We start from the raw sequence: 14,926 nt of genomic DNA, 5'->3' as shown, positions 1-14,926 counted from the left end.
GATGAACTCCTTTATCCCTGCCATGCCCGCATAAACTGGAATTGGAATATGTCTGGCTCCATTGCATCCTGCATCTGGATTTATAAATAAAAATATGCCTTCATTGTATGTGCGTCATAGAAGAGGCACAAATTATGTCAGTTGAAGCAATTTCAATACACAAATTTAAGTACAGGTGGTTGAATGGGGACCCTTATGTCTATGAATCTGAACTGTAAATACCACTAGTGAAATGAGTCCAAAATTCTTAGAAATTCTTTTGGTTTTCCCTTCATGGTATTTCATTATTCAAAAATATAGAATTAATGGATTCAGAAATATTCCTTGGGTTTTATCCTCATTCTCAGGCTTGGGGACCCAAACTACCCTGTGCGGCCAATAGTGTTCTCTCTCTGAAGCACCAAGCACCCAGCTCCCACCCCCATATGGCATAATCCAGTTTCATGAGCCAGTGCATTAACTGATTATTAATAATCAGTTATTAATGTCAATTGCTGATCAATTAGTTATTATAAGTCGTTACTGCACAGCTCTTCTGTGTCAGGCACAGTTCTCTGTGCTAGGGTACAGGGTGATTGACGCAGATATATGCTGATAATATACAAAGTCATTTGGTAAGATGTAAAACCTGGTAGAAGGTGACTAAGACCTATGTAGGGTCTTTCTGGCCAACTCTTGGTTCTGAAGGTTAAAAAAAACCAAACCTGTTTAATCTTTGAGGATAAGGAGATGTTAACTGATGAAGGCTGGATGAGGAGTGTGCTAAGTGAAGTGGTCAAGGAGGGAGCCAGCATGTCCTAGGAAGAGGCAGTCTGTACACAGCAGGTGTAAGATCCTGGCCATGAGACCGCATCATCTGTTCAGCGACAAAGCTCCTTTTTAGAGGACCTGTGACCATCTAACGCCTCTGGGTAGAACCATCCAGACTATTTAGATTAGAGGACTATTTTCCCACTTAAGTTCTGAGTATTACTTTATGGTGTTCCTGGACACCAGGTCAAGGGCCTCTTTGAGCTTACATTCTTATTAGGGTCATGCTGATGAAATGTGGGGTCAAGGGACCACCTGAATAAGATCCTCCTGGGAGGTTTGTTGATTAGTTCGATTCACAGCCCTTATTTCTGGCCCACAGAATCAGTGTTTCTTGGAGCAAGGCTTTATTTTTAAGAAGGCTTCCATGTGACACTTATATTCCTTAAGGTTTAAGAGCCTCTCTCTGCCTTAGAAGAGCAGGGTCTGATTCCACTCAGACATTGTAAACCTCTTCAGGGGTCACTTGATAAGTCATATTGTCATGTATTAGCCAATAAATGCTACATCACTGTCTCTCCATCAACCCCCTGCCCCCAGTTTGTTGAGAATCTTTCCAAGCTTGCGTCAGACCACACTGAACCAGTATTTAGAAGAAATTCACTGGGAAGTATGCCAGACAAAAGCAAATAATCTCAGTTACCATGTTTTTGATGGAAGAATAACGACCAAAGACCACAACAGTGCATAGTCGTTAGAAGAGCTCAAGGAGTCTTTCATAATTCTCAATAAATTAATACTGTACCAGCATCAGGATCAGGTTTCAATATGAAGAACGAGCCACACTGACCCACAAATACATGCTGATTTAAAATTAAAAAAAAAAAAAAGCTTCTACTTAAGTCGATCAATCCATAAGATATAGCCTTATTTTGTTCTTTGAAAGAAACGAAAAAACAAAACAAAACACCTCTCTGGCTTACATTTTGATAAATCATTTTTAGAAAACCAATATGTAACAAATTCAACCTTTGGAAAAAATTGAGTTCACGTTTTATCTTCTTGAATTCTCTCAGTAGTGTGTCACAATATTCAGCACAAAACACTGTGCTCCCCAAATTATATAGGCTCATCCCGTTTTGCCCATTCCTTGTAAGGCCACGGCTTCTGCCGTTCTCTGTGAGGCCTCAGTTTTACCTGGTCTTGAAATCCTGAATAAAACACCCAGGAACACGTTTCCATTTGCAGTATTTCCCTTTCAGGTGGAACGGCCACCAGACAGAGGGGCTTTCTGGGCTGCATTCGGTCTCTGCAGTTGAACGGAATGTCCCTGGACCTGGAAGAAAGAGCTAAGGTGACGCCCGGAGTGGAGCCGGGTTGCAGAGGGCACTGCAGCAGCTACGGAAAATTGTGTCAAAACGGAGGGAAATGCAGAGAAAAGCTCAGTGGGTTCTCTTGTGACTGCACCCTCTCTGCATACACGGGGCCGTTCTGCTCCAGGGGTAAGTATGGCACTGGCTGTCCTGACAGAAACTCACCCAATCTGAAGAAAACATCTTGCGGTAATTTTCTGGGTAGCTGATTTGAAACAAAAATAGTTCCATTTCAGATTTTGGTTTTTTGCAAATTACCTGTTTCATGCTAATCCCATTTCATTTCTTAAATATTTGCCTCAATTCTTAAAAAAAAACAGTATCTATTAATAATAAAGCCTCTCAAGTTGCCTCTAGGTGTCCTAAAGCGTTGGCTGCTTAATCTGCTTTTTTCTGTCTAATGCTGATGCTCTAAGGTATTATGGCTGTCAGCAACCTGTCCCATGGGGCAGCTCTCTGTTTTAAAATCTTTAAAGGCATTATTGTTATTTTTGATGAAGATCATCAACCGTGAAAGGAGATTTAGGAAGGATTGCGTTTTGGTTTTTGCCAAACAAATATTTTTTCCAAGAATAAAAATAACTTTTCCGTTAAATATGCACGTGTAACAAAAAAGAGATACTCAGGCATTTTGCTCTATGATGTGGCAACTATCTGTGACGTAAAATAGTGGGGTATTTTTCAGTTTGTCTTGTTCGCAGACCTACCTCATGGAAGAAAGAAAGAATTGAGTGTAGTATTAAGTGTTCTGGACGGACTTCTCTGAATACACAGACATCGTTATGCTTTCATAGTTGCTCCTAGGAAACTGCCATCATGTTTAATTCAGTTGCTTTATTTGAGTGTGTCTGAGCTCCTGAACCTTTTTCCTGAAGGAGGCTAACAAAAATTGCCTCCAAACTGAGGCAACTCCTGCTTTGCAAAGAAAGCATTTGGGATTATTTCATGAAAAATGGGTTAAAAGTCATCTACTTTTTATCAGAACTAAGTTATAATTTCAAGTCAACCTGGTGATAATAACTCACACACCACTGCTATCATTCTAGGAGGCCGTTTACATTTTAAGTTAAGAGATGCCTGGGTGGCTTAGTGGGTTTAATGTCTGACTCTTGATCTTGGCCTGGGTCTTGATCTCAGTCACGTTTTGATCTCAGGGTCACGAGTTCTAAATAAAGTTAGAACAAAGACCACCTCTTCTGAAGAACTTGTCTTTACTTTCTGAGTCTAAATGATTTCTAGTTCAGCTTGCTAACTGCAATCAAGAATGCCACTCTGCATCTATGTATCGTATTGCATATAAAAAGTGTATTACAGAAATAAAAATAATAAAACAAGCAAATTAAAACACTCTTCAAGTGCCAAGGGAATGGAGATGTTGCTCTATTACCCTGTGAGCATCATTTACAACTCACGTTCCACAACTGGTCCTTTATAGTAATGGAGAGAAGCAGAGTTCCAGGATCCAGCTCTAATTATTCCTCCAGTATCCTCCTCATTTTCATACATGTATAAATAAATAGGTAGTGTGTGTGTGCATGCATATGCATGTGTGTGTGAATTTGTGATATTAATCTCATATAAGTAAAGTACTACACTTTTGTAAAACTAAAAGAGACTGGATAGTTCCTTATGTTGATCACTGCTGCCCATCTTATATTAACACTGGATTTAGCTTCTTTTCATAGGGCACAATAAATAGGGGAAAGTGTTTAGGCAAAAAAGAACATTTCTGCCTCTTGATCCTGGAAGGTAAGAAGACCCCTCAAGCTTCCTTCCTTCCTATTACAGGAAGACTAGTGCATTCTAGCTACAAAATAATAGATGGGACTAAAAATTTAAATAAGAAAATGGATGGTAAGGGAGATAAAAGCCAAGAAACCTGGTTTATGTCTGAAGTCAGAGAGGGGGATGTTATGCTTTCAATTATAAGGTTAACTAGCAAATTAATTACATATAATTCTAACATAAAGCCATTTCAAGGACAGTCATAAAAGCTCTATTAATTTCCTGTGGTCTTTAGTCCTGGCTTGGGGCTATTTGTTGTATCTATACAATTTGTTATTTTTAATTAGAAAATACCAATATAGCTGAAACAAGATCCTTGTACTTAATTTTTTTAACATAAAATGTGTCTATCATTTCAGAGATTTCTGCATATTTTGGATCTGGCTCATCTGTGATTTACAATTTTCAAGAAAATTATTCCCTAAGTAAAAATTCCAGCTCCCACGCTGCTTCATTTCATGGCGATATGAAACTGAGCAGAGAAATGATCAAATTTAGCTTTCGAACAACACAAGCACCAAGCTTACTGCTTTATGTGAGCTCCTTTTATAAAGAATACCTTTCAGTTATCATTGCCAAAAATGGTGAGTGCTTTTAGATGAGAGAGAGAGAAAATTGATTTAGAACATTAGATTAGTAATAATATGGATTGTTCTCATATTCTTGCCTCTCAAACTACGAAGAAGAAAAGCGTGCCTGTTTTTTGTATTCAATATTTTTAATACTATCCTATAAGTTTAATCTAAAAGGATTACTTAAAATTAAGATAGCTTTAGCTTATTATAACTTTGATAATTTTACATATTCAGTGTTAATTTTTTATTTAAATAAAATACTTATCATATTGTATTATTGCTAAAAGCTCTTTACTATTTCATATAATATCAATATCAATTTTGTGGGTCATTTTGAAAGAAGGTACCTATTTGTATATAGTAAATATTTCCTTCAATTAAAAGTAGAGAAGTTTTTGTTTTTGTTTTTGTTTTTATTTTATTTTTTTTTATTCTTATGTTAATCCCCATACATTACATCATTAGTTTTAGATGAAGTGTTCCATGATTCATTGTTTGTGCATAACACCCAGTGCTCCATGCAGAATGTGCCCTCCTCAATACCCACCACCAGGCTAACCCATCCTCCCACCCCCCTCCCCTCTAGAACCCTGTTTGTTTTTCAGAGTCCATCGTCTCTCATGGTTCGTCTACCCCTCCGATTTCCCCCGCTTCATTCTTCCCCTCCCGCTACCTCCTCCTTCTTCTTTTTTTTTTTCTTAACATATATTGCATTATTTGTTTCAGAGGTACAGATCTGAGATTCAACAGTCTTGCACAATTCACAGCGCTTACCAGAGCACATACCCTCCCCAGTGTCTATCACCCAGTCACCCCATCCCTCCCACCCCACCCCCCACTCCAGCAACCCTCAGTTTGTTTCCTGCAGTTAAGAATTCCTCATATCAGTGAGATCATATGATACATGTCTTTCCCTGTTTGACTTATTTCACTCAACATAATACCCTCCAGTTCCATCCACGTCGTTGCAAATGGCAAGATCTCATTCCTTTTGATGGCTGCATAATATTCCATTGTATATATATACCACATCTTCTTTATCCATTCATCTGTCGATGGACATCTTGGCTCTTTCCACAGTTTGGCTATTGTGGACATTGCTGCTATAAACATCGGGGTGCACGTACCCCTTCGGATCCCAAAAGTAGAGAAGTTTTGAGGGAATGTTAACAACTTAGCATTATATATAGGAAAAGGTCCCCAAAGTAATCTATTGGTTCTAATGGTCAGCAATGAAATAGTCATGGAAAATGCTGGTACCGGGCAATGGCTTGTGGATTAGGACATGTGTATGTTACAGAAACCTTGTCACAGAAAACCACTTGGCTGATGTTTTTTCTCCTCCCTATATCCAGAGACTAGTATAGAGATTTGCTTATGCTTAACGCATATTTGACTTCTGGGGGAAAAATTAAAGATTTGCAGGAAAGACTGCTTATTGGCAACATGCTTGGTCTTGATCTTGAAAACAGGGCAGTTTGACACAGAAGCTGACTTCTAGGAATTATGAGGAAAGGAGACCTCCAGTAAGCTACTGTGAATTTTCCACCTGAAATTAATAGCTAAAAAGAGTACTCTGAGTTTTTATAAGTAGCTCTTAAACTACACTTTTAACTAAAAATATAACTTCTCTTCCCTACTCTAGGAAGTTTGCAGATCAGGTACAAGCTAAATAGATATCAAGAACCTGATGTCGTTAACTTTGATTTCAAAAACATGGCGGATGGGCAGCTTCACCACGTAGAGATTAACAGAGAAGAAGGCGTGGTCTTTGTAGAGGTAATATAATACATTCAACAGAAGCAGCGGTTACAGTTACGATTCCCCAGCATGAAGGACCGTCGGCAGAATTATGATAATGAATAGACTGAAGACATCCTTCCAATGCTGCTCTTGCGCAGATCATCGACAGACTGCCAAATGGGGTCTAGTTTTTGAAAGGATAAAGGTTCTGTCCAAGATATTATTACTATTTGATACCCCAAATGCCAGCCTTTCCTCATTTGTTTTACGTCGCTCAGGAGGGAAAGCTGTCTATTTTATTGTACATAGTAGTAGTAGGGATATTGCTACTCCCATGAAACCAATGGAATTGCTCACTCTACCAGCTTTTGAAGAAAAGCACGAATGTTTTGGCCCTCTACATAGAGGAAAATGTCTTAGCTGAATGACTCAAGTGAAAATACCGACCTAGGTAAAGGTATCAAGGTGAAAATAACTCGCATTTTTCTTTTTTCTTTTCTTTTCTTTTTTTTTTTTTAGCTTTACCAATTTTGGATTTCTCATACAGTGGAGGAAATTAAAATGATATAAGGGGATAGAAGGTGGGGTGCACTGGTATCTGAGGGTAGAATAGAAGGTTTAGAAAATATCATTCACCTTTGTAAATGGCTCTTTAAAATTTGTTTTTCTAAATCTTGGGGGCCATACTAACAATTGCCTGTTTTATCATTTTCTTTCATCTTCCTTGGCTTTCTGTCGTCTTCCCAACAAAATGGCATCCATCTGGCTGTTTGCACCTCATATAACAATTCTATAGATTGACGAGAATGCAAAGAGACAAGTCCACCTGTCATCAGGTACAGAATTCAGTGCCGTCAGGTCTCTTGTACTGGGCAGGATTTTAGGTAAGTAAAGGCACGACCTTCTCCTAATCGTGATGCATAAAGATCAGAAGAGTCCTATTCCAAACATGCACACAGGCCACACACAAATTCATCATGCCAAAAGAAATCTCCTGTTTTATTTTAAGTACGAAATGAGTGATAATCAAGGCAGAAACCATACCTTCTCAGGGGTTATGTAACCATGTGCAGGGACTTCCTGCTGAACAAGCATGGTCCTTTGATAGTAATGTCACTGTGGTCTCTGCGTAATGAAACATGATTTTGTTCTCACACTTCAAAAATATCAAACGGTAAAAGTAGAAGTAGCAGACTGTATCAATCAGCTGCCAAATACACAGGCTGTCCTCTAATGATCAAACCAGGACTAGGCCTAAGAGAGAAGGGAGGGAAGAGCAATAGCTTTTCTTCAAGGTTTGTGAATCTGCTTTAGGTTCTGGCTTGGATCCTGTTTGCCTTGTTGAAAGGCGGCAGTGGCTTGCCACTCTTGCTGGAACCCAGTGTTAAATGTCATATGATTATTATTTATATCCACCAAGCACTTCTGATAGTAGCACTCAAGTAGAAAATATTCTTGCCATTTAACATCCAAATGTATGTACATTTTTTATGCTTGCCAGCAAGGACTAAGTGGAATAAGGGGCACTATGTTTTGATCGGGTTTTCTTTTTAGTTATAAGTAAATTATAAAGAGGAGTGATATTTCACATGATTTTGGTGGGGGACCCTTATAGTCTGGTGTTCATCTCTTGTTTGATATTTGACACTAACCTGGAATATTTCGCCTCGGATAGTAAATGTAATCTTTTATTTTTTGACTCTTCAGCTATTTGTACCTTGACTAATCATTCCTTACATTCCCTGAACATAATCTCAGGATCCGGAGAATGTTTGATTAAACCCATTGGTGAATGATCAAAATACTGGTTCTTGAGAAGGTTAATAGTTAAATTTATAAATATTTCTAGGTTTTCTAAGACTATGATGAGCATCAAAATTGTGTGCTCTCATTCTCCAAGCAAACAGGGGAAATATGAATTGCAATGTTCTCTCAGTACGCTAGAGTGGACATGTGCAAAGTATTTCTTAGATATTTGGAAGCTTAACTGAAAAATTCCAAGTGAGTTCCATCATGTAAATTATGTAAATTCAACTATAGTAATAAAAAAAGTCAAATAAATATAACAAATCCTGATCTCAAGAGTTCTCAGTCTAGCAGGGTCTGAAATGAGGCATTACATAAAAATGTAAAATACAAGATAGAAAATTTTAACAGTCATGCATAATGTTAATACAATCATATTTTTGAAGAAATAAAATCTTCAAATTTAATGCCACAGTTACTCATGAAAATACCTTTTGTGAGTAGAAATATGTTAAATATATTATAAAACGATTGGGAAACTTATCTGCATTCTATTAGGAGGATTGTATTAATCAAACAGTAGAATAGTAACATTCATTATATAAATATTTGTTTCCCTTTTTGTAAATGAGGAGGGAGATTAGTAGGGAATTAAAGATGTTAATGTTTTTATTTAAGAATAGCATATTATTAAAATGCATGTCACTCATACTGAAAAATAAGATTAAAGTCCAGATTTAGCAATGAACTTTATAGTCTGAATCAACTCATTCTCCTAAAAGTATAGGTAAGAACTTATATGGCGTGTATCTAAGGTTAGGATCTTGACCCAGGACCAAGGGCTAATGCTCTATTCAAGTCATTTGTAATTCAAAGGAGAGTAGTAATTTATGGTCAAATTTGGTGTGGTATATGAATTTACAATTAAACATGTAGTATATTATTATACTTTAATATAGTGTATTAGTTTATAGTAAAATAGATGCTAAAATGGAGCTATTAATTTTCCAGAGAATTGTTCAATCTTGGAGTTTCCTTTTTTAAAAAATTTTTTATTGTTACGTTAATCACCATACATTACATCATTAGTTTTAGATGAAGTGTTCCATGACTCATTGTTTGTGCATAGCACCCAGTGCTCCATGCAGAACGTGCCCTCTTTAATACCCATCACCAGGCTAACCCATCCTCCCACTCCCCTCCCCTCTAGAACCCTCAGTTTGTTTTTCAGAGTCAAAATCTTGGAGTTTCTTATTAGGTTAGGCTGGGTCCTCCAAAAAGCAGTCGCCAAGACAAAATTAACCATGTGAAGATTTTATTCAGGGAACACTTATAAAAAAGAAAGTGGGGAGGGAACTGGCCAGGAGTTGCAGAGCCATCAGATGGCCATGCAACTCTGCTTCCAAATGAAGGGGAGAGAGAGAGAAAGGAAAAGTTAGAAGTATCTTGGAAGTCTGTGCAATCTCAGAAGGGTTGAGCAGTCTTTGGGGAGCCCTTGAGTCAGCCAGCCATCAGAAGAATCTCCTGTTTCCCAAGAATGAGCCCGCCTTAGGAATTCTCTGCTGTCTTCAGCCACCGCTGGGAGCCACCCACAGGAAGCATGGCCTTGGCCCAAGGATAAAGATAGGTTTCAGAGCCTGGCAGCTGGGGCTGTTGGTCAATTACTGTCCTCTAGTTGGAGGTCTGCGAGGCACATTGTCATGGCCCCGCGCTTATCAAATCTGTTTTTCCTATTTGGAAGCCCTTTGGGCTTAGATTCATTAGGCACATACTTTGTGATCACCTGTTGTGTACACAGAGAATGCTGTCCAGCAAGATGGACGTTGCATCTGCCCTCACAGAGCTTATGTTAGTGGGCATACACATCATCGTCCTACACAGTGTTCCTATGTATCCAATTGAGTATAATGTGCCCTATGTCGCATTAAATAAAATAGTTCCAAATTACCCTCCAAATAAAAGTGAGTAAAATATTTGTATCATTTTATGATTTCCAAATATTTCTTTTAAGGGAGCAGAATATGAACATTCATCAGTCATTTTTTTGGAGTTGTAATTTGTCTGCCTTTTCAACCAAACGCTGAAGGATATGACCATTCACTGCCATTTTAGATGGAAACCCAGAAAGAAGGACATATTTTCCCTCTTTCAGCTTTCTCCATTACTCATTTCTTAAATTTAGTAAGAACTATGGAGATGATTTTAGATTATTGTCACTGTGAACAAACATTACTAGCTGATACTCAAAAGGAAGGTGAACTTTTGTAGTAATATCAAACTCTATTATGACAACATGGAAACCATCTCTAACTCCCTATTACATTTAATTTAAGTACTCAATAACTTTGACAATAATAATCATTAGTAGTTGGGAGCTGTGGTTTTAGCCAAGCAGCTTAGCTCAGATCCTCCTACGATCAAGAGTACATTAAATCTGCTCTTCATATTCATATCTCACTGTAAGATTAAGCTCTGAATTCTGTATCTAGATACTTTTATATGTTATAATAGATTTTTGATTTTAGTAAAAACTGGATGATTATTTTCACTTACTCTGAGTAGTAGCTTTTGCATATTAGAGGTCTTGATCAATAGTGATTATTCCTGGGGCGCCTGGGTGACTCAGTCGGTAAAGCGTCTGCTTCCGGCTCAGGTCATGATCCCAGGGTCCTGGGATGGAGCCCCGCATCCAAATGAATAGATAAAATCTTTTTAAAGAACAGTGATTATTCCTCTCTTCTGAGGACACAGAGCCAGGAGGTAGCTCAGATCACTGCAGTGGAGATTAGGCCAGATGTAAATAATGTCTGTAGTCAGCAAGGAAAGGACAACTGGTCTCCACTGAAGGGCTTGGGGAATAATTTCCAGTGTGTCAGGAATCCTTTATGTAAAACTCACTTCAGTGCCTAGAGCTGAGGAGAAATCAGATGACCTAAGTCCTGATTGTGTAAATATATTGTGAAATGACACTTAAGAGAATGGTTATTTTAAAAGAGAAGTACAGCTTAGAATAAGAGCAGTAAGAAGTCTACTGAATTTTTTTCTTCATCAAGTGGATTTTTGAATATTTTAACAATTAAAATGTCATAGACTGTCTCTGGTGCATAGAGTGGCTTCATCCTTGTGGAGGCTCTAATTGTTTCCAGAGAATTAGCGACATGAACTGGCCATACCTAGAAGCTTAAAGACACCTCTGTCCTCATCATGATACAAGAGCATAGATCAAAGTGTCACGTCCCAAACCCAAAGAACACTCCAGTTGCTGAAACGTGTTATCTGATTTTAATTATAGAGCACATGGTATGGTAGACATTGGGATTTTGTCAGAGGCTCATAAAATCATGAGGTTGTGCTCCAGGTAGGAAGGACGAGTGTGCCTTTGACAACGATATCACTCTCATCGCTTTCATTTGGCGGTCAAACGTAATAAAACAGAGCTCTGTTTACACTTCAAAAAAAATACCGAATGATAAAAGCAAAAGTCACGCATCCCAAATTATATATTTATCAGCTGCCAAATCTAGACACCTTTGTACCATGATAAAACTAGAATAATTTCTAAAATAAAAAAGAGAAGGCAATTGTTTATTTCTTTAATTACTGACATGCTTTAAAATGTACCTGCACTAGGAATAAGTAAAAAATAAAGCCATTATCAGGGGCTTACTCTGTTGCGTGAGTGACTTTATTAAAGAGCAGGAATTGATGGAAGAGAAGAGAGAATGAGGTTGGCAGGAGATGCATACAGGAGCTTTCGGCACAAAGCAAAGAGATGCTGGCAGGCCAGCCTAGTGATGAGCCGCGGGACTGGTCCCTGAGAGTAAGAGCAGTTAAATGTGAATTCTGCTAGTGTTGTCTTTTAAGTATAATAAAGGGTTAGAGCTGGTTTCCATGTCATCTTAGTACAATTTGATATTATTACCTAAAAATTACCCTCCTTGCTTGATAACTGCTACTAATGCTTGTTAATGGTGATTGGAGTTAAAAATTTGTTCCTATGGTCCGTTTCCTTTGTAAAAATGAGTACTTGAAGACAGAGAGGAAGCAGTTTTTTTTCCAGTCTTCCTTCTGAAAAGGCAGGCGGTCTGATGTCATTTCTCTGTCAAGTGTGTTGTTCACATGTATGAAGTACTGATGCCGAAGTGAATGATTTCTCAGCAGCTCCTCTAAGAGAACTATTAACTTGAACATTATGTAAGAAAAGATCTCTCTAAGGTGTAATTGGTCAAAGGAACTATGCAGGTATGAAGTTGCTTTGCTAACTCATTAAGGTTTTGTTGGGTCACAATGCCACACATGAAAAAAGAAACTCACTGAAGACCATTACAAAATCTTGAGATTGCATCAAACCTTTCACAGAAAAATGTGCTCACCTCTTGAATGATATAATTTAACCCATTGTAGAATGACTGCAAAGTCACTGTTCAAAGGCTGAGTGAAGTTTAAAGTTACTATCTATTACTTGTTTATGTCAGATCTGTTATGGTGCAGGGACCCTGACAAGCAGCAATCCGTTGGTCCCTCACGGTGTGGGAAGAACCAGGCTGCATCAGACGGACTTGGCTCGCATTCCTCCGTAATTAATAGGCTGCATTACGTTCATTTTTACATCCAAAACTCATTGTAAAATGAAGTTCTGAGTTCTGTTTATGGATTGTTTTTATGTTAGAAGAGTTTCCTAAAAGCCTGAAGATGTTTTTCGCTCAGTCTGTGCTGAGCAGTAGCTTTGGTATATTTAGAGGCAATGACCCATAGAGATCATTGATCTCTTCTGAGGCTGCAGAGCCAGGAAGTAGCTCAGATTTCTGCAGTGGAGATTTAGGCCAGATGTAAATAAAGTGTGTGGTCAGAGGAAAGAGGGTATCTACCCATCTCTTAGAAGAGCTGTAGGAACAAACGTCAATCTCAGTGCTAGTTTATGTAAAACCTGCTTCAAAGCCAAGGGTGTACGTAAGATAGTTTGATTAGATTATTTAAGGGACCCTGTGATTTTGTAAATGTCTTGTGACACTTAGGACAGGTTAATTGAAAGCAAAAGAAAAGTACAGGTCGCCCGGAAATATCTAACTATAAATAGCTTCTGTATTAATCAGATTTTCAAGGTTATATCTCAGAGCCATAGGTTTGGTTGGCAAATAAATACCTTTTATGAAAAGCTGCTTCCTTATCCGCGTAGTATTTGCTGACTGCTTTCCCATTTTACTTTTCCACTAACTCTTGTTTATTGAATCCTGGTCGTAATTGCATATAATGACAAAGATGCTCTGCTGGGTCTTAGCCCTGCTCCCCCTCTGATTTATTGCCCCATGTTCTGGCAAGCCTTCTTATCCTTATCTTTATGGGTTAAAGATACTAAGATTCTTTTTAAACAAGGTCCCTCTTCCTAGGTATGGTCAACCTATTTGGTTTTGTTTTCTGAGTTTTTCTGTTTATTTGTTAATGAGAGCTACAAGAAATTCCATGAAGCCCTCCTTTTGATTGTTCTTCCATTTACTTCATGCCTTTTCCAGAAACAGTCCTCTTTCCAGGTATAGAAAGGCACTTTGTACGAATTTTAATTCCTTGGTACTCTATTTTTCTGGCAGGCCTTCTGTTAAAAGGTTTCTTCTTTAACAAAGCAGAAATCATTCCCTTTTTTGGAAAATACAGTTGGGGCTAATTTTTTAATAGGCAAGATTATCCAAAAATCTTGAGTCAGTTAAGGATGTTTATAACCAGAAACATCCAAAACATGATTGAGTCCTCTCAGGATTTGTGTCAAGCAGGAGACATTGGTCTTCAGTTCCTCCACCCTACCTGTTCTAATCTTTAGATGGTGTTGGCATTTCAGGAGTTAGATAATAGGAAAGATAGCTATTTTTGCTCATTGGCTATTAGCACAGTTGTCAATGTCCAGCAAGATATCTAATGCTATGTATTTCTAAGGCCAGCTTTGCTTATGAACAACATAGTATAGCTGTTTGTTTTGTTTGGACTCCGTTCTGGGGAGGTGGGTGCAAAACCCTGTGCTGTACTTTCCCTCCTAATTCTAATTCCCACCCATTGACTCTCCTGAAAATAGGAGTTGTTGGTCCAGCCCAGCAGGCAGGGGGGAGCCTGGAGGTTGCCAGTGAGAAAAGTATTGGGGGCCTCCTTGCCCTCTGGTTGGAAGAGAGTCAGCGGCCAGCCTAGGAAAGTCTTGGGGGGCAGACCCTAAATTGCATAGATCCCTCCCCTCCACTTGGAAATACTTAGCTTGCCTAGATCTCTGGAGCCCTTGGGGAGAGGTCAGCATTGAAAACATCACTGTGCCCATTTCCCCTCTTTGCCAAAGAAGGGAGCAACCTGAAACTCGAGGAGTTCCTGAATTTTGCTGCGGATGACCTGAAGTTTGAGTCCTCTCGGTCTGGAGGTTACGTGAGTGCTTGGCCTACACTCTCACTGGTGTGGGGCAGCTACATTGTCTGCCACCTAAGGAAATCAGTGACTGAAAAGCACCCAGCACATGAGAAAAACAACTCCATTCTTAAGAAGATTCAATGACCAAAAAAAAGAAGATTTAACAATAAAAAGGGGGAAGAAACGAAGCCACCGGAATCATTCCCTATCACAGTAAGCGTCTTCAGGGAAACAGATACCATCCTGTTGAAACTTAGTAAGAGCACTTGCTTTTAGCAAAGCAACCAAAAGACCTTGAGGAACTAAAAAGTATGATTGTTCCAGACCAAAAATGTCAGTAGTAGGAAAGAGTGATCTTTGTTGAAACTTGAATTCATCACGTAGAAGATCAAGTGAATGAAGCACTTTATTCACACAAAATTAAGTCCTAAAATATAAAAATCAGGTGGGAAAAGTAAAATAGCTTAAAGAATATGCAGAGGAGACCCCGCGTGAATAATCAGCAGACCAAGAGGATAAAAAAGTTAGAGGTGAAAGGGACCCCTGGTGGCTCAGTCGGTTAAGCGCCCAACTCTT

At 38.6% G+C, this 14,926-nt stretch overlaps 1 protein-coding gene across 1 annotated transcript in view; it reads left to right on the top strand.

Moving 5' to 3' along the window:
* Positions 1-14,926, top strand: part of LOC123326892 (contactin-associated protein-like 4) — a 36,288-nt gene that overhangs the window by 13,360 nt on the left and 8,002 nt on the right. Inside the window, exons 4-7 of the mRNA XM_044922064.1 lie at positions 2,013-2,252; positions 4,268-4,492; positions 6,129-6,262; positions 7,023-7,110. Coding sequence (XP_044777999.1) covers positions 2,013-2,252; positions 4,268-4,492; positions 6,129-6,262; positions 7,023-7,110 — 687 coding nt within the window. The remainder of the gene's footprint in view (positions 1-2,012; positions 2,253-4,267; positions 4,493-6,128; positions 6,263-7,022; positions 7,111-14,926) is intronic.

This window comes from Neomonachus schauinslandi, chromosome 16 (assembly GCF_002201575.2).
Source record: "Neomonachus schauinslandi chromosome 16, ASM220157v2, whole genome shotgun sequence".
Classification (NCBI taxonomy): domain Eukaryota; kingdom Metazoa; phylum Chordata; class Mammalia; order Carnivora; family Phocidae; genus Neomonachus; species Neomonachus schauinslandi.
Note: the sequence above shows the minus strand (reverse complement) of the source record. Positions and strands in the feature narration are given on the sequence as shown.